General features: G+C 37.1%; 2 protein-coding genes across 2 annotated transcripts; one reads left to right on the forward strand and one right to left on the reverse strand.

Annotated features, from left to right (window-relative positions):
- The first annotated feature begins 1076 nt into the window (after positions 1 to 1076).
- On the forward strand, positions 1077 to 13612 carry LOC131153570 (uncharacterized). Its single transcript, XM_058105968.1, has 6 exons — positions 1077 to 1471; positions 1560 to 1666; positions 9789 to 10615; positions 12313 to 12445; positions 12784 to 13145; positions 13270 to 13612. The coding sequence occupies exons 1-6, from the start codon at positions 1165 to 1167 to the stop codon at positions 13388 to 13390; spliced, it is 1857 nt and encodes a 618-aa protein (XP_057961951.1). The 5' UTR covers positions 1077 to 1164; the 3' UTR covers positions 13391 to 13612.
- Positions 13613 to 13667: 55 nt separating this feature from the next.
- LOC131153574 (putative UDP-rhamnose:rhamnosyltransferase 1) lies at positions 13668 to 15477 on the reverse strand. Its single transcript, XM_058105982.1, has one exon. It carries the CDS (start codon positions 15379 to 15381, stop codon positions 13900 to 13902), a length of 1482 nt encoding a protein of 493 aa, XP_057961965.1. The 5' UTR covers positions 15382 to 15477; the 3' UTR covers positions 13668 to 13899.
- Between the last annotated feature and the right edge of the window lie 5385 nt (positions 15478 to 20862).

Genomic DNA, 20862 nt, shown 5'->3' on the forward strand with positions numbered 1-20862 from the left:
AAATTCGGTTAATTAATCGAATTAACTGAATTTTTTAGTTAACACTAATCCCTAACCGAACCAATTGAATTAGTTGCTGTAACCGAATCGTACTCGACCGAACAAACTTTTTGGCTAATTCGGTTAATTCGACTGAATTCGACTGAATAAATTTAAAATTAATTATAAAACAAAATATGATTGCAAATTTTGTTTCTAGTTTACTAATTCCAACTTAATTAATAAAAGAGTTTATTGATAAAAAAGATATTTTAAGATTAAACATTTAAGATTTAAAATGTATTATATATTAATATTACTAATTTATATTTAATTATTAATTAATTAGTAATTTGGGTAATTCGATTAACCAAATTGAAGATTCCCCATATTCGAACCGAAAATTGATTACTTAAAATTATCTAAATTTGGAATCGAACCAAACCAAACCGAACAGACCAAACTCAGTCAATTAATTCGGTTAAACCCGAATTATACTCATCCCTACCTCAATTAACTAAATGAGTATTAAGAGACCATAGAATGGGCAACCCTAATTTGAAATAAGAGGGGATTTTTTTACAATGTAAAATGATATATCATCTATAATACGTAGTAAATAAAATAGCTTAACGATTAAAGTTTGAACTTTCATCTTCAAGGCCTTGAGGGTTTACTAACAAATCTCGATAAGGGAAAAAATGTTTAGAAATAAGAGGAAAAAAGTCTGAATTTCATAAGAAAGACATCACAAACCTATACAGCAAAATCAAGATAAATAAAATAAATTACGGATAAATACATAGTACAAGTATTTTAATTCAATTTTTGAAGAGAGCTTAGACTTGAATTTGTATTGAATTGGGATAAAATGTAATATAAAATTATATTAAAATTTATCCAAATTTATTTAAATTGAAATCTAATATTTGAAATTATTGCCCTAATTTTCTTTAAAAAAGGGGAAAAAAGAAATGGCGCGTTATCTTACACGGTCAGGGTCCTGGCTGGAGCCAAAACAGCTCCAATCCTGTAATGCCACGTCACAACAATAGTCAAATGGCAACGAATATATCATCCTTTCTCGAATAGGGATCGTTGGTTCCTCTCGCATCCAATCCCTACTCCTAAAACGACACAACTTAATTCTCCTTCTCTCCCTCCGGAATACAGAGAGAGCGACGTATGGCGTTGCTCGGCGACGACGGTCGAGGCTACGAGCTCGCCCGGAGGCTCGAAGCCGGTGGGGTGTGGCGGTCGTGGCTTGGGGACTCCTGCTACGCGAACTTTGTACACTTCCTCTCGTCGCCGTCCTCATGGGAGGTCTTCATGCGCGCCGATGACCGCAAATCTAGGGCTCAGATCCACCTCCAGCTCAGGGTTCGCGCTCTTCTCTTCGACAAGGCCTCCGTCTCTCTCTTTCTCCGTCCCCAGTCCGCTTCGTCTTCGTCGTCGTCGTCTGCCGCAGCTTTTTCGAAGCTCAATCCCACTTGTGAGTACCTGGATTGCTCTTGAAATGTATTTCATCATGACTAGTATGCTTTATTCAAGAATTTGATTTCGGTCTTGAATTCTTGTAGATTTGCAGTTGCACGGCGATGATGTGTACTTCACTCTGGAAAATAGTTCACTGGATGGGGTTCAACAGCGAGATGGCGTTGTAGCCTCCAACACTGCGCTGTCGAAGGTTCGATGCCCTAATTGCTAAAATTATTATTCCACTGCCCCATGTGTAATTCCGCACAAATGTGAAATAAAACGAATTTTATTTTCTATTTGTTACCTGCCTAAGATATTGAATTGCAACTGTCTACATGACATTCTGACTGGTGACTCAAATGCCATTGCGTTGATTGTTGTTTGCTTAATTTCCTTATGTACAGAAAGCGATGAGAATATATTATGATTGTGATTGTAGTGTGCAAAGTATTTCATTTTTTGAGTGCTTGAAAATTCATTTATGAGTCTTAAATTTGATGTCTCAGTTTGCTCAATAAATATTTTGGTCATGTGCTTATTGCTGAATTTATAGCTGACTTTTCAGGGAAGGGTTTAAGAAGCTTGAACAAAACCACAGTTCTCATGCTTGTTGTAAAAATCAATGACTAAATAACCATTATCAATGAGAAACTTAACAAAGCAATGTAGCTGATAGAGAAACATTTATGGGCATTTTAGAATTCCTCATTATGTGCGCATTGGTTTGCCGGACCACAACAATGCATGCTTTTCTTCTGTGTGGTTTTATTAGAATTATCTCCACACCCTTGACACCCATATGCAGAAGGAGCATTTGCGTGCACTAAAAAAACCATAAAAGGCAAGGGATTAGGCTAGCTTTTTTCTCAAAAAGGCAGCATAGAGTACAAGCAATTTATTTTGTGTGTTTCATTGACCTTCTTGATTTTGATACAAATTTTGGAGTGCGTTATGCTTCTCACAATTATGGGAACTATTAATAGTGCTTCCGTAGAGCAATCTAATCTCATTTATATTTCTTTTTTGATTTCCCCCCTCCTATAATGCTTGGAATTAGAAATGTTGAGATTTTTGATTAAATGAATGACCTAACTCAAAAATAGGTTTATCCCTCTATTTATAATACGTATCAAATACATTCAAATGACCATAATACCCTTATTAACTCTCACTAGTTAACATTTCTAAGATACTTAATAATACTAAAAGACTAAAATAACCATTAACATCCTCCCTCAAGTAAGAGCACAAATATTATATGCTAGTTAACATTTCTAAGATAATAATTCTAAAAGATTTAAATAACCATTAACATTCTCCCTCAAGCAAGAGCATAGATATCATATGCTCCTACCTTGTTACAAATAAAATTAGCTCGAGCACCTCCAAAGCTTTGGTAAACAAATCAACAAGCTGCATATCAGATTTCGCATAAGTGGTAATAATGAGCTTCCGCACACGTTTCTCCTGAACAAAATGGCAATCAACTTCAATGTGTTTCATTTGCTCATGGAAGATTCGTTTGTAGACAATATGAACATGTAGTGTGAGCCATAGCCGTATACTCTGATTCAACACTTGACCTGACCACCAAAATTTGTTTCTTCCTTCCAATAAACCAAATCATCACTAATCAAGATTCAGTATTCGATTGTGGATCTTCTGTCGGAAGGCGACCTGACCTTGCCCAATTTGCATGTGTATATCCTTGAATATAATTGTGATTCGGTTCTCGATATAAGAGACCTCTTCTAGGTGCAACTTTGAGGTATCTTAAGGTGCAAATTATTGTGTCCCAATGACTTGTTCTCGGAGAATTTAGGAATTGAATCACAATACTTGTTGTGAAAGATTTCTAGTCGAGTTACTGTGAAATAATTCAACTTTCCAACAAGTCTCCGATATTGGCTAGGTAATTAGGCAACAAATCACCCTTATCCAACACTAACTTGTTGTCTAGATCTATGGGTGTATCAATAACGTATCCAACAACCTAGTCTTACTCAATAGATCAAGAACATACTTACTCTGACAAAACAATTCTTGTACGAGACTTAGATACTTATACCTAGGAAGTATTTCAATTTTCAATGGTTTCAAACTTTGGTCTGTGACTTAGTTTGTAGAAAATGTTTTAAGGCTCTAAATGCCTTGATCACATCACTTGTAATCACAATATCATCCACATACACAATCCTTCTTGATGAAGTACAACTATAAAACATAGAGTGATCCATTGCATAGCATCGAAGGCCAAACTCAAGTACTATAGCGCTAAATCAACCAAACCATGCTTTGGGAGACTATTTTAAACTATATAGTGCATTCTTGAGTTGACGCACTAAGCCTTGCTCCCCTGTAGCAACAAACCCATGTGGTTGTTCCATATAGACGCCCTCCTCAAGATCACCATGCAGGAAGTAATTCTTCACATCTAACTGACACAGAGGTTGGTGACAAGTGGTGGTGAAGAAGATGAATACACATATTATGTGCAATTGGGGAAAAACTATCAGAAATCCACACCATACACTTGAGTATACCCCTTAGCAACAAGATGTGCGTTTAGACGAGCCACAAAACAGGATTGACTTTCACCGTCTATACTCAGCGACAACCAACCCCAGATTTGTCTGGAGGAAGAGATACCGACTCCCAAGTATCATTATCTTGTAAAACAGTCATCTGTTCAACCATGGCATTCCTTCGCCCATAGTGGGCCAAGGCTTCTGAAAATGATTTAAAGTATAGCAGATGATAGATTAGTAACAAAACAATAATAGGAGGGTGATAAGAAGTAATAGCGAACATAGTTGGAGATGGGATGTTGTGTTCATATGCGTTTACCTCTTTGGACAACAATGGGAGGATCAATGTCATGGAGAATATGATCATCTGACGAGGAAACCAAAGATGTGGTTGTAGAAGTTAGAGGGGACTCTCTTCCTTGGAGCCACTCTTGTGAATACACCTACAAATTAGGATGATTGAGACGATGATAAGGACTTAAGCTACATGGAGACATTGGTGGTTGGTTGGGTAAAAACAATAAACTAGAATATGGAAGATTAGATAGAAGAAAAGACTCATTGAGATCAGAAGCACTTAAGGACTATGTTTAGCATGGTGTAGACTCAAAGAAAGTAACATTTGCAGAAATAAAGAAGTGATGCAAAGTAGGACCATAACAATGATATCCCTTTTGAATATATGAGTAGCCTAGGAAAACACATTTTATAGCACGGGGATCAACTTATCCACCTTGGGAATTAGTTGATGAACAAATGATACACATTGGAATATATGAGGAGGTAGAGAGAATAGAGGTGAATTAGGAAAGAGAGAGGAGTAGGGAATTTTATCACTAAGAATAAAGGATGACATTCTGATGATAAGATAGCAAGCCAGTAAGTACAACATCACTCAAACACTTTAGGTACACGCATTTGATAACATAGTGTATGATTGATTTCAAAGATGTCTATTTTTCCTCTCTACAACCCTATTTTGTTAAGAAGTATGGACATAGGATGATTGATGAACAATACCAAATTGAGTCATATGAGTAATGAATTGAGTACTAAAATACTCATTAGCATTATCAAGTATTCAAACTAGCAAACCAAATTGAGTCTTTATTTCAGAACAAAAGGCACAAAGTAGATGAAATAACTCAGAACGATCTTTTATTAAATGTAGCCAAGTCATCCTTGAATAATCATCCACTAAGGTTACAAAATATCGAAGACCCAACTTGGACACAACTTTACTAGGACTCCAAATATCAGAATGAACTGACCTGAAAGGGTTTGTAGCTTGTTTATTGACTTAGGAGGCAAAAATGACACAATGATGTTTTCCCAATTGCCAAGATTCACAATCAAGACTAGACACAGACTTAAATTAGCAACTTAACTTTTCAATTTTTCCAACGAAGGATGGCCAAGGGAATAATGAATTTGGAGAGGTGTGGTAGCAACAGTGTAGGCAGTAGAAGGAGATAGCGACTCAAAGTAATTAAGTCCACCAACGTCATGCCTTCCACCAATTGCCTTCCTTGTCTTTAAATTATGAATGACCACAAAATCTGGCAAGAATGTTATTGAACAATTAATGGATTTGTTAATTTGTCAACTGTTGTATAATTAAAAGAAACTTGGGAATATACAAAATCGAAGGTAGAGAAATAGAAGATGTGGGATTTACAGTCCCAAGTACCTTAATGGCAATGGTGGATCCATCAGCAAGAGTAACACAAGGTAAGTTTTCAAGATATTAGAAAGTAGAGGAGAGATTACGTATACCTATGATATGATCAGTGGCAGCGGAATCTATAAGACTATAACCCAAGGACTAGTACGAGGAGTACTGGATGACAAGTGTGTGATGGGATTACTTGTTTGAGCAAGAAATGCAATGGGAAGAGAAACTTGTTGTGACGCTTGATGTTAGTGGAACTTATACTCTTCCTCTAACATAGTTATAGTACGTTGGCCCCTATTTAGTCCCAAAGGTGTAGAGTCGGTGGTAGCTGCATTGGTTGTCGCCAAAAATGTGTGGACGGCGGTGGCTACATTGGCAGCATATGAATGTTTATCATGGAGATCCCAATAGTGCTCAAATAGTATGATTACCTACTCCACAAGGAGCGCACTTGCGAGGAGTGCCTCAACCTCATCCATCTCTACTACCACAACCGCTCAAACCACCTTGATAACTTCTGTGGTTGCTTGATTGAAAACTAGAATCACCATGCGTGGCAAAGGCTGTCCTCTTAGAGCCAGATGCAAGAGTAGGAGAATATGTGCTAAAGGAAGCATGAAGGATGAGAGCATAAACATCAGAAAATGATGACAACTCAAGACTATGAAGTATCTGGGACTAGACAATCTCAAACCCGAGGATCAAATCTTCTAGAACCCGAAGAACTGTCATTTGCTCCCTCTGCTTTTGCATTTCACGAACATTGGCAGTTATAGGTTGCACGATGTTTAGCTCCTCATGAATATGTTTCATCTCTCCAAAATAATCTATAATGTTCCTATCTCCCTACTATAATTGAAACTATGCACATATGTGTATGTTACTAGAGTACAAGCTTGGCATAATCCCAAGTTTCCCTACATGTATCTAGATGCATGCACATTTGGGCAATCTAGGTCTCCATCAAATTCCAGAAGAGGGAAACAGTCAAGGCATCTTCTTGATTCCACAAACTTTTCTCTTCTCACCAGAAGGACTAGATTGGGGCAAGTGGCCAAATTTTTCTAATCCTGCTAAATAGACCTGAACAACCTTTAACCACTGAACACAGTTCTTTCCATCCTACTTTTGAGTTGTTATCTGTGGCAGCAATGAATGAAAACCAGCAGCCACACCACTATCAAATAAGAACAATCAAAACCAACCCCACAACCACAAACGAGATGAACCACCAAAACAACGACGGACGAGGTGAACCACCTTTGAACTGATATAACACTGCCACTGCTCCAAGGGAATTACAATTAGCCTTTACGAACACCGAACAACAACTAATGGATTACCATGAGTGCATGGTTGAGAAAGGTTGGATCTTTGAGCAAAAAACATGTCCAATAGCTTGATAATATGGTCTAGGGAAGGAATCATAACATGTTGGATGAAAAAATCAGAAAGAAGTGGCTTGAAACACTTGCACGTGCCAGTGCATGGGGTTGGGACTGCCGGCAGTTGGCCGGTGAGTGAGGAGGTTTCTGGTGATAGGATTAGAGAGTTTTGTTTTTGCCTAAATGGTTGGTTTTGTTAAATAATGAAAGGTTGTGGTGGTTTTGAGAACAAAAGAATCCAAAGGGTGTTTTCCGACAGAGGTGGCTGAGTTTAGGTTGGTGATAAAGGTTGGATCTTGCTCTAATATCATGTTGAGATTTTTGATTAAATGAATGACCTAACTCAGACATAGGTCCTCCCTTTATTCATAATACTTATAAAATACATTCTAATGACCATGATACCCTTACTTACTCTCACTAATTAACATGAACACTAACACATTTAATAATAATAAAGGACTAAAATAACCATTAACAAGATAAGAATTGTTTTTCCATTGTGTGTGTGTGTGTGTGTGGCACAGGTGCTTTAGGCTCCCATGCCATATCAGTGCCTGGAGGGGCCTTTGTTTCTAGGGACTTTAAAAAGCTTAGTGTCAAAGTATGCTTGTTGGGTGGATTATTTTAGTTGTAGATAATATCAAAGGATTATTGTGGAGGATGATGGCTTTCATGTACTGAAGTGGATTATCCATGGACTTGGAGGCTTATTATATCACTTTAAGAAGTGACATTTAGGATGCATATGTTTCCAGTTCTTGGGTCCCAACATTTATTTGATTTAAGATTGTCTTCTTACGAAAAATGGTGCTTTGACTTCAGGGCTTATGGGACTGTAATATCACCTTAGGTTGTGTTTTATCAATATGTCACCTTAAGTTGTGTTTCATCTTCGTTCTTTAATATATTTTTTTGATGTGGCTTCATGGTGTGGGTCCATCGAATAGTAGTTGGTTGACATATTTTCAGGATTGAAAGAGCTTGGTCAGATCATGAAATAGATGTAAATAGGCATCAAAAGCTTTTAATAACCAACACAGTGGTTTCTTCACCACCTTATCCCATAGTACAACTGAATGCTGTTTCCAACTACCCAAATCCAAGCACCTGAAGACTTCCATATTTCAGTCAGAGCTTTTCATGTAGTAGTACATTTCGTTTTCTTGAGTGTATGTGGGTGAGCACAGTTTTCTCCCACTGTCCAGTAGTGCTACAACACATTGTTTCTTATTCATGACTTTTTGATTGTTTGCCCGAAACTCCTAGGTTTAAATGCCTTCACTGACTCGACTCCTACAGGTAATGGATGTGGCCTCACCAAGTCTTGAGCATTTGGAGCTGGTGACACTATCCTGTTGCCATATCTGATATCAGAGCTATATCCCCTGGTGAAGCAGGACATCATAAAATTTTTCTTAGCCACTGTAGTTTGCCCTTAAAAAAGCTTTCTACTCTCCTATCCCCATATTTTCTTTCTGGTTTGCATTTCTTTTATGTAAACTGTTATAGTCCAATTTCCATTATTTTATCACCAACCTGGAACTATCAATCCGGGTTTAGGTTTGATATTTCCTAGTCTCATCTTTCTGAATATTTTCCCTGTGTCTAACTCATACTTTAGAATATGCTTCTGTTTCAAGCTTTCCCATGATTGATGATAAATTACAGTTTGTTATATTGTTAACCTATAGAACATGGGTCCATTGTTTTGGGTTTTTAAGGGGTTTGACTTTGACATTGCCCAACCTTGTTAGGAATTGGTGGCTAGAAAGAACCTACAAAATTACCTTCAGCCTGAGTCAATTTTATTGGTGGTCTATGTTCCAGTTGATTATAGGGTTTTTGGGCGCAATAATCTCCTTCTTTAGAAGCAGATTGAGGCACTAAGATGGTGGCCACTAGTTGTTTGTCGTCTTACGTGGTTTGGAATAATTCAAAAGCTAGTTTGCAAACACCAAAATTGGTGCCTATACATGAAAGGAAAATGAAAACTCTTGAACTGTGGCTTTACTATGGTTAAGATTAAGCATATTGATGATGGCATAAAACTAGGGTTGTTGGAAAAGCAAATAAGTGATGTTTGTTGTTCTCAGCTTAATGCTCATAAATCCCTCAATGAAAGAAAAATATATTCTTAGGAATTCTCATCAGGTCATTCTTCTTAAATTTTTTCATCATGCTTCTAACTTCAATAATGGCATTATGGCTAAATGCTTCTAGTAATAATGACGGCAAATACTATCTTTTAATACTTCTACCATTTTCTCATGTTAGTCCTTGCTAATTTGAACTTCAAAATTTTAACATGGTTGATGTCTGAAGATAAATTAAGGAATGAACATATTCGTGGTAAGTTAGGTGTAGCTCCTATAGAAGATAAGATAAAGGAGGGATGACTTAGATGGTATGGACACTTGCAACGTAGGCCTTATAGTGCACCTGTGAGGAAGAGTGACTTAGTTACTGTGGGCGGCAGTAGAAGGGGTAGGGGTAGACCTAAAATAACTTGGGAGGAGATAGTGAGTAAGGATTTAATATCCTTGAATTTATCAAAAGAAATGGTCCATGATCGCATAAATTGGTAGAAAAGGATTCATATAGCCGACCCCACTTAGTGGGACTAAGGCTTGGTTTTGTTTGTTTTGTTGTTGTTGATGTCTGATTAGTGACAACTTATTTATTTATTTTAAATCTTATTCACATTTTTGCACTCTGAGCTAACTGTGACATCTTTTTCAGGGTATGCAGATTCAAGCTAAAGCAACTTTTAGTGTTGGATCAAGATATGGTGAATCTGAGATTGATAATATATCGCAGAGATTCAGGCAAGAAGAATTGCCAGAATCATGGTACAGCCAGTTTATTGAGAAGTATAGAGCTAATAGACCATATAAGTCATCATTGGGGGACAGAGAATTAGATAAACGTACACCTGAGGAGATGTCTGCTTACCTTAGACATCTTGAGAAACATAAAAGGAGGAGATTAGCATTTAAGGAGGATCAAAATATGGGTTTTGGAAACCATATGTTGGAGAATAAATCAAACATGAATCCAAATTCTATTTTAGATGGCAACTTGGTTGAGGACGACACACCCTTTTTCCCAGAAACACTGTTTGCGTGGAACTGTGTGCCTGACAGTGCACTTCCTCCAACAAATAGAGCAGAAAACAACCAGAAAATTGAGTTTAATGGGGTCCTCGATACTTTGCCCCAAGTTATGACCAGGAGTCCTATCATGATTGAGAGGCTTGGTATTAAGCCTGAGTGCCTAGGCATGGAACAGGGAGGAATTCCTTATCATGGGAAAAATGGGTCTGAGGGGAATAGGAACGAGCTTGGTAAAGAGCAAGCTTCTCAGATGTCTAAGAAAGTAATAGCCCGTGTGCTGACAAATATGGGGTTTGAGGGTACCACAGAAGTTCCGATGGAAGTTTTATCTCAATTACTCAGCTGTCATATCTGTAAATTAGGCCGTACCTTGAAAGTCCTTGCTGATAGTTACAGGAAACAGTGCTCAGCCATTGAACTGCTGAAGATGTTTCTTCAAACAGCTGGATATAGGTGACTAGACCTCTTCTCTTGTCAGATGCTCTAAAGATTTTATTTATTTATTGGCATTCGTTTTGCTGCTTTTACCTTTTGAAATTCTTGAGAAACTTTTCCTGAACTTTTAAGCAGGGTATTAATTGTCACAAAAATTATCCAATGTGCCGTATTTTTATATGTTGATTGAGTGTACTTTGGTGATTTCTCCCTCTTCTCTCCCTCTCTTCTGGGCACACTTTGGATAATCACAATTTATTTTATAAAACTATGGTCTGGGTTGAATGTGTAAAATTCACATGTGATAACAAAAGTTACATACAGTTGTCTATATTGTTTACATTCATATATAAATGAATGTGTCACACACATGCTTTTTGTTCTTATTTTATGATCATTCTATTGGACTATGCTTTGTTCAGTTTAAACTATAAATACATCAGCAGGTAATGAGAGATGCTTTTATGTATAGTCTCTTTCAAGAATCTCTGGGATAATTTTTAGAAGAGTGAGGCTGTGTGTACTAATGTCCTTACCCTGAGTACTTTTTGGCAACTGCTGTGCAATGGCTGATATGCCAGAGCCAAACTCGTGGTAAGGGAGACCAAACAGTTTAAATGAAACTAATATTGCAGCTGCTAATGGTAGGCTTCATCAAACCAATTCCATGTTTTGGAATAATGGCAAAAGAGGATTTACATAGCTGATGCCAATTGGAACTTTCAATGCTTATTCTTGTTTTTGTTCTTGCTGCTGCTGTGCTGAACCCATGGTTTTGGCAACATGTACTTTTTAATCATTTTTCTATATCTTTAAGATAACTTCTGATGAATCATTGGCTGTTGTGGCCTTTGTTGCTCCTTATCCTGGTTGAATTATTGGCTTTCCTCTTTTCTGTGTATTGACTTGAATTTGTATCAAATCATTCATCTTCTTGATGTTACTCACTGGTCTTTGTTGCAATTGAAAAAACATGGGCGCCTTTTATTATTTGGTCCTTCATTGGTGCTGCCTTTTGTTCCTCAACTGTGCATTCATTTCTTACTCTACCTTATTGTGCTGTCACTCAACCGTGGTACCTCCTTATAAGACTACTTTGAAGACATTTAGTTTTCAGATTGCGCAGCATTTATTACCACAAAACATTGATTGGCCTTATTCAACTTTGTATCGTGTAAACTATTTCTTTCTATGATTTGATAGGTATCTGACCTTTGATGATGTGGCTTATGTGCTCTTCCCACGCCTTTCTTTGTATGTGCATTATAGATATTCTGTCATGTACCCTAGAGTTCTCTCTGGCTAGCTAAAGATTGTGGTGAATTGTCTCTGAAGGGAAAGTTTGATGTGCACATGATGCCCAGTTTTACGTGAATTCATTTCTTATCTTAAGAATTTATTTATTTATTATTTTTTTATGAAATGAACAATGAGAGAAATATGGTAAAAACATCACCTTTGAAGCAACATTAGAAAAAATATATCAAATAATGCCAACTATTTCTCAAAATCTTGAAACTGTTTGATGCATGCTTCAAGTTTACAGAAGGTGAATTGAGCTTGTGTGGAAATTCACAAAATTGTTTTTTTCTGTTTCATTTAGTGTGAAAGTCTGCACTTATTGAGTGTGCGGCTATATTTTACTTAATATTCATGGGGAAAGGCAAATTTTTAGTCTTGATTTGTAGCTGATATATTTCTTTCTTTCTCTCAAGTAATCTTGGGGCTTTAGTGGAGCAAGTCAAGGATAATACCAGGAATACTATGCAACAAACTCAGCAACAAGTACATGGAGTCCAGTCGCAACTTCAACAACAGAATCAGTCTTCCCTTGGGCAGCCTCAGCAAGTATGGAAATCCACTTCTCACTTCATAAGGGACTCTTTCATTATGAATTTGTAACTCATCTTTTTCCTGTTAAATGGGCTGAAAGGCACTGTTGAGTCCTTGCACGAATTTTATTGATGCTGTTGACCCCTTGTTCCCCTCAACCATTGCAGTCTATTATTGCAATTTTGCATTCATGAAACAAGTTTGTGAATTCAGAAGGTTTTTAGCTGGCTGGATTCCCAGTTCCCCAAACAGCTTGCCTTCCAGTTCTGCAATTATAATAGTTTGTGATGTTGACCTCAGCATATCATGTCTTATTAAAACGATAAATTTATGATTAACATCTGTGTCTGCAGATTCCAAGGCAAATGCATCAGCAGATGCAGCAGATGATTCTTCCCCAAAATTTGGCTTTGCAGCAACAGCAGCATTGGGAGAGAATGCGAAGACGGCAACAGCAACAGCAACAGCAACAGCAACAGCAATCCAATCCCCGCAGTGGTATGAATATGGATAAGGACAGGCCAATGGTAGAAGTCAAGATTGAAAACCCAACAGACTTACCAATGGATGGTACTGCCTTTACCAACATCAATACCAGGCATCCACAAATGCAGATTCGGCAGCAGAAAATTGCTGCCATGTCAAATCTCCAAGCTCAATCTGGCAATCAGTTCAGACATATGACTTCCCTTCAAATGCCTCAAATTCAGACGCAGTAAGACTTTGTAGATGAATTGATTTCTGTTTTTGATATCTAATATGTTTTTTAATATGTTTTTTCCTGGACATAAAATAGTCTGGTGGAATTTTGAAAATTTTCTTTTTCTTTGTGCACACAGGAATGTGAGCATGGTTAGGGCTCCACCTGTGAAAGTTGAAGGCTTTCAGGAGTTGATGGGTGGGGATTCTACATTAAAGCATGATTTGGAGGAAAATAGACTCACCTCCCCCTCCAAGTGATGCGAATGTTGGGTCACTTATCCTACATTCTAATTATTTGATCCAACACTTTGTGCCTGTGTATATATATATATATATATATATATATATTTGCAATCTTAAATCATGTTTTTATAGCTTGATGGTTGCAAATAAATCTTTTCCCGGATAAGAATTTTGTTCAATGCCCATGGCGATTGCGGGTTGTTGCAATCCAAGAAAGTTTACTTTGCTTCTTTTCTACTCCCTTGGGACATCAGAAGTGCAAACATTAACATTATTAGCATCATTATTATTATTTTGGATAGAAAAAGAACCTTTATTAGAACAGCTCATTGATTAACATTACGACAGCAGTGAAATGTATTTATGACATTGTGGGAACTGCTAGAGTCTGGGATCTACAAACCACACTCCATAGCACAAGTAAAATAAATGCATTTGACATGCTAGAACACTGACATGTTCACTGCAGCTTCCTAAAGCTGTGATCTATGGTGACAAATAGCTTGTTCAATTCAATTGACTAGCTAGGAAGGACGATGTTCTTCAAGGTACCCTACAAACTGATCTGTGTACTTGGCTTGTAGGTCATGGTCCCCAAATATCTCCCTCAATGCCCTTGCTCTTTCCCTGCAAGCCCTTCCCTCATCTCCTTCAATCACCATTTTTAGAGTATTGGCCACCGACTCCCCTGTAAGTGACCCATCTTCCTCGCCTCTTGCTATCTCTATGCCTGCCTCCAGCTCTTCCACCCACCTCGCGTTTAGTGACTGCTCCCCGAAAAGGGGAAACATTATGAGAGGAAGCCCAAACTGGAGCCCCTCTATAATTGAGCTCGACCCGCAGTGAGTCAGGAAGCCACCCACCGATTTGTGACCCAGTATCCTGAGTTGAGGCACCCAACTCGTCCAAACAACTCCCCGACCTTTGGTTCGGTCCTCAAACCCCTCTGGTAACTCGATCGTCTCGGGCTCGCCCAGGTCAGTCCTCCTCCTCACGGCCAGAGCCCAGAAGAAGGGCAACCCGGAGAGCTCCACCCCGAGTGCCAACTCGGTGAGTTCTTCCTGACTCAGTACTCCCTCACTCCCGAATGCCACGTAGACAACCGACCCTTCGACTTGTCTGTCCATCCACCTGCTGATTTCAGGCCACGTGCCTTCGCCGCTGTCCTCCACCTGGGGCGGCATCAGGCCGACTGGAACCACGGGTTTCTGGTAAAGCTCCGCAAGGAGGTCCAGCCAATGGCGTTGGAGCTCCACGCAGCCCCGTATGAGGTACGCGTCGGCGCCACCAGCCGTCGATTCCAAACGAAACGTATCGGAAACGTCGGACGAAATCCCTTCCATAAGGCTGAAAAACTTCTTGATTTCGTAGAGCCGGAACACTATTTTAGAAGGGAAAGTGATCCACTTGGGAGGAACAGTGAAATGGCGAGGCTCCGTACGCGAAACGTCGTCGTTGAGGAGCGTCGACGGCGGCCCGAAGAAGGTAATCGTCCAGGCGTTGAAAGCGCTGAAGAAGGCACGGGGAATTCGAAGCTTAGCGGCGATCGGGGGGAGCCAGTGAGGGGCGAAGTCGTAAATGATCCAGTCAGGAGCAGCTGTTTCGAGAAAAAGAGACAAGGGGCGCTGGAGAGCGTCGAAGGCGGTCTTGAGGTGGGGGACCTTGTGGGGAGGGACGTCCATGGTGGATTCTGCATTTTCTGGGAGATTGTGGTCGTGGGGCAAGGGCAATTCGACGAAGGTGATGAGAGGGGAGGGATGAGGTGGGAGGCGTTGAATGTTTCTTGGGGTGGAAACGAAGGAGATGCGGTGGCCCTTTTGGGCGAGGAGCTTGGCGAGCTGGAGGTAGGGGATGATGTGACCGAAGGCCAGCCATGGGAACATTACAACATGAAGCTTTTTATTATTAGTAGCTTCGGCCATGGCTGCTGATGAGACCTCCTGCTGCGTTCTCTTTGCTCCTTCTTGTGCTTTCTGTCTCTGTGTCTGCAAATAAAAATAGGACATTCACCGACACCAGTATGTACTATGTGTCATGACCGAGACCGAGGGTAAACAATCGTAGGTGGGGCGGGGGGGAAGGGTGGGTTTTGTGGTTGGCGTAACTGCGGGGATTATTATTATATTATATTATATTATTATAGTATAATTGATAGCGTGTCGGAGCATCATTGAGCTTTTTAATTATTTAGTTTCTTCGTGCACTGTGTTCTCTTCTTAGTAATTAGTATATTGCAAGCTAAGGTTTGGACTTTGGAGTTTGGAGTCATAGCTAGGGGTGAGCAAAAGGTCGGTTCGGTCAAATTCGGTTAATTAACCGAATTAATCGAATATTTTGGTTAAAAAAGACTGTTAACCGAACCAATCGAACCATTTGGCTGAACCGAACTGAACCGAACTCGATCGAATTTATTTTTCGGGTAATTCAGTTAACTCATTTTAACTGAAACTAGGAAGGGGGGAAGGTGTATCAGTGTATGTGTATGAGTGTATCCAGACTGAAACAAGGGAAGGTGGGGGAAGGTTGAAGCCTTGAAGTCCTGATTCATTGAGTGTAGATCCATCACCACGCCCATGCGAGGGAAGAGCTGATCGAAGAGGGATTCGGGATCGGGATGGGTCACGAACTGGGAAGACTGGAAGAGGGGCTCAGGCGAAGCCTGGAAGAGGCGATTTGCAAAGAGGGAGAACCGGAGAACTGAGAAGTGGAGATTGATGTGGAGGAAAGGTGGTTGGTTAGGGAGACGATTGGGCTCGGGCAAGCTTGATAGTTGATGCCAGTGAGGAGGAGCCGGGGTGGTTCTCGCCTTCTCGGTGAACTGCTCTGTGCGCGAGAGTCCGAGACTGTGAGAGAATAAAAATGAGAATGAAAGGAAGCTTGTGTGTTGGTGGCGATGGCGATGGGCACAGGCGATAGCATCGCGTGAAGATGGTGGTGCGAACTATGGTTGATTGAGCTCGGGTGAGCGAGAGAGAGGCAATGAGGGAGGGGCCGGAGGGCCTTCTGACTTCTGAGAGCACTGAGAGTGTGAGACTGAGAGGGAATAGAAAATTAGAAATATAGATAATAGAATAACAGGATTTTCATTTACTAATTTAAAATTAAAATTTAATTAATTATTAATTCGGTTAATCGGTTAACCGAATTAATGTTTTCTATTCATCGAACCGAAACCCGATTCCCTGAAATATTGGATTGCATAACCGAACCGACTGAACCGGTTTTTTTAACCGAACTGAACCGACCAATTTCGGTCGGTTAATTCGGTTTTTCCCGAATCATGCTCACCCCTAGTCATAGCATGGATCCGATTCTCCCATCTCTTATTTCATATTTCTTTGTTTACATTAGGTTAAATGAGTTCTTCTTTCTTCTTCTCTCAACTCAACTTAAAAATGTTAAGTTTAAAACTTAATTGGATCTCTATCAATCTCAAAATTATTAAATTTGAACTTAACTAACTTAAAAGTTTAAAATTCTAGCTCGATTTGATTATAAATATATATTAAATATATATGTATATATATATATATATATATAATATTAGATATATTTATAAAATTTATATTACATGACTTATATAATATAAGAATAATAAAATTAAAAAATTTCATCAGGATTAAAACTCGACTTGAGTACTATTATATTATTATTGAATTCAAAGTCGACTCGTTAAAGTACTTGAGTAGCTCGAACTCAATTTGAACTTTTATAAAATCAAGTCGAATCGAGTCAGGGGATAAGTTGAGTTTGAGTAGTTCGCGAGCATGTTTGATTCATTTACACCCTTTCTAAATATGAAATATTTTTTTTCTTCTATGTTTATATCTAAGAATGTAATATTTAGAACTCAGGTTTAGGCAAATTTTCAATTTTATAGGAAAGTGTTTTAGGACCAGCTCCATCTCTGACTCTGCAGCATGCTTTTCACCTGCACCTTTTTTTTTATATTTAATTTAATTTAAAATAAACATAAATAAATCACAAATACCAAGGATTATATAATTTTTATTAAAATAAAGCGTTTAAATTATTATATAATTTTTAACCCTATATACTTAAAAAAAAAGGTTTCATATCCCATCAGATCCCTAACCCCACAACATCTTATTATATTTCAAAATTATTAAACTTAGAACCTTGGTTAGGTTAGGAGTTCTAAAATTTGAGCTTGACTCAAGTAAGCTCAATTTGATTATAAATTTATAAAATATATATTATGACTTATTTAATATAAAGGTAATAAATTTAAAATATTCTATTAGATTTAAAACTCGGCTCGAGTTCTATTTTCGAACTCAGGCTTTAAAATATCAAATAGCTAGTTTGAACTCATATAGAGTCAAGTTGAGTAACTTTAGTTTGAGGATGGATTGAGTTGAGTAATTTACGAGCTACTATCCTCTTTATCGAAATACATGCTATTTTTTTCTCCCATGTTATGGGCATCCTTGATGTATCTAACTTGTAACTTGTAAGAATTTAAAATTTAGAACTCGGATTTAGGCAAATTTTCAATTTTATAAGACTCTGTTTTAGGGCTAGCACCATCTCTGACGCTGCAGCATGCTTTTCACTTGCACCTTTTTTTCATTTGGGCTTCTTACCAGGTAGTCGGCAATCAGTGAAGGTGGAGGTTTTTCAGTTTGGCTGCTTCTCCTGCCTGCAGAAGTGGGCAATATTGTATGTTACTAGTAATTATTATATGCTTATTTCAAAACATTTAGATTAAAAACCTAAATATCGTGTACTTTTTATTATTATTATTTGAATTGAAAGGTATCTAAATTAACTTTTAATGCATATGATTCTAGTAAACAGCATAATGTAATGTAAAATGAGAGCTCGTGACACAGACTGTCATTTACATAACTATCATCTTAACTTAGGAGCCCTTACAATGGCTCTTAAGCTTGATCTTAAAAAAGCTTTTGAATCCATTGAATGATATTTCATTATCAGCGTATTGAATGCTATCGGGACTCTTCCAAACTATAAGGAATAAGACAAGGGAATTCCCCGTCACCTTATCTTTTTGTAATGACTATGGAGGTTCTCATAAGAATTCTTCTAAAAGTTGGTACAAATGGAGATCCTAGTTATCACAACAAATGCAAAAGGATTAAACCCACCAATATTTATTTTACAAATGACCTTCTCATATTCTCCAAAGGTGATGCCTTGTCAACAAAAAGCATTAAATATTCTCTTCGATCAACCCTTCCATTATTTTTCAAGGCTTCAAGCAAATCCTGCTAAATATGAAATTCTTACTTCAACAATAAGTATGGAGGTAAAAAAGGGCATCCTGCAAATTTTAGGAGTTCAAGAGGGCAATCTTCCCACAAAATACCTTAGGCTACAACTGATCATGCTAAATACGTCTTTCACTCTCCTTTGGAAAAACTAAACTTTTTTACAAAGGCACAATTTGTAGAGAATTGTCTAGTAATAGGAAGTAACCCAATTGAGACGATTGATCTCTAGCAATGGGTTCAAACTCATAATTGCATGATGCAGCCATGATTGAGAGAAAGAAATCCTTCAGAGTTTTCAATAGGCGGAGTCAACTGTTGCAGCCAAAACTTGTTGGAAAAAATTTGGATCAATCACAACTTCGATCACCTACTAAGAATGAGAGAAAAAACAGATTGGAGGATCTGGGGTGTACTTTGGAGGATCACTCCGATGCTAAGTTAGGTAATTAAGGATTATATGATTGCAACATTAAAGGAGTGAGTGAGAATGGATTGAGATGCCTTACCTATTTTAGAGGGTCCTTTTTATAGGTATTTGAGATACTTCCTTATTGATATCCCTACTAATGGATTGCTTGGGTTATATTTCGAATATGTTACTAAGGAATAAAGACCTTGTTTTAATTAATGGAAGTTACATATTTTCCATTAATCTTTTAATGTCTTTTTATTTTTCAATCTTATATAAGTTAATGTCCAGTTTAATGTCAGGGTTTCTTTTATGTTAAATTAAGTATCGATGCGAAAAAGTCAATATTATTAGTATTGAAATTTATTTCACATGGCATTGTACATAGTAGGTCATTAACATAGTTTATATTGATAAAAGAATCCTTTTAAAAATAAACATATGTGTTTTTTTATTTTTGAAAAAGCATTTAATATATTTGTAATTTTATGAAGATTTTTTTATTAATTAATTTTATATGATGCACATATGGAAAAATTTAGTGTATGATTATAAATTTTAAAATTTTTATATATCTAAGATAATATTTACTTGTGTAAAATTTTATATTTTTTTATAAGAATATATTAGCCTTTTGTATTGCACTTATGTGAGTCATGCTTTTTATTTATAAGATATTTAAATAATACAATAATTTAGGGTTTTGGAGGAGACTTATGAGCAAAATAAAATAATTTTCATACATAATGCTTTATCATTGTCTGAATAAATTGTGATTCATTAGTTAAAATCTGTACACAACTGTTATTTTTTATGTTTATTTAACAGTGAATTAATATTTATTTTAATTTCAATAAACATTTTATTATTTGGAGGGGTTTTCTAGCTCTATGATTTTAGTTTTAATACCTTTCTTTTGAAAGTTAGTTTATCATCCGCTTAAATTATCTCAACACTAAAGTATTGTTAAATTATTTTATTGGTGGTAAAGATTTTTTTATTTTCATGTTTTAATTCAAACCATCACATATGCAATATAAACTTTTAAATTATAATTTTCTTATTATAATTAAATTTAGTTCTTTAAAAATATTTCGACTCGTTCTCTACAAAAATAAAGATATCATGTTCGTAAAACAATTTACATTATATCATAAGAAATTAGTGGCAGCTGAACATGACTATTTTTGATGAATTATAAATTATAGGTAAAAAGATATTTACCTTTTCTAAGGTTTTAAAAATTCTATTGTCCTCTTTTGAGATTTAAAAATTTGAAGGATCTTTCCTGAGATTTTGCTAAAAAGACTCAAATGTTTCCTTATATTTTGTAAAAAGATAAATTCTTTGAGAAGAAATTTGTGTTTTTTTTTACAAATCTCAAGGAAGATTTGTGGTATTTTTTAAATCTGAGGAAAAGCGTCTGTTTTTTTTCGCCAAACCTCAGAGAAAACGAACGTTTTTTTTACTCTAAATCATATAGCATAACATGTTGCCAACATAAAAAAAAAAAATTATATGCATGATCAACAAATTGTTCAAATATAAAATTAATTTTATCCCATTTACAAATAACTCATTATATAATTAATTAATAAATACATAGTATCATTACGATGTCTGAAATCTTTTGGATACTCAACTAATCTACTGGAATAACGAGTCTCTGCCTTTAATTTTCTTTATTCAAATATCGAAACATTATTTCAAATGAACTAGACTCAAATTTGGCATGTTGAGGGACATACATGATACATAGAATATCTCCAAATTAGACAACCAAATCTTGTGGATGCAAGGGCCAAGGGGCACTTGGCTAG

Source organism: Malania oleifera, chromosome 1 (assembly GCF_029873635.1).
Source record: "Malania oleifera isolate guangnan ecotype guangnan chromosome 1, ASM2987363v1, whole genome shotgun sequence".
Classification (NCBI taxonomy): Eukaryota; Viridiplantae; Streptophyta; class Magnoliopsida; order Santalales; family Ximeniaceae; genus Malania; species Malania oleifera.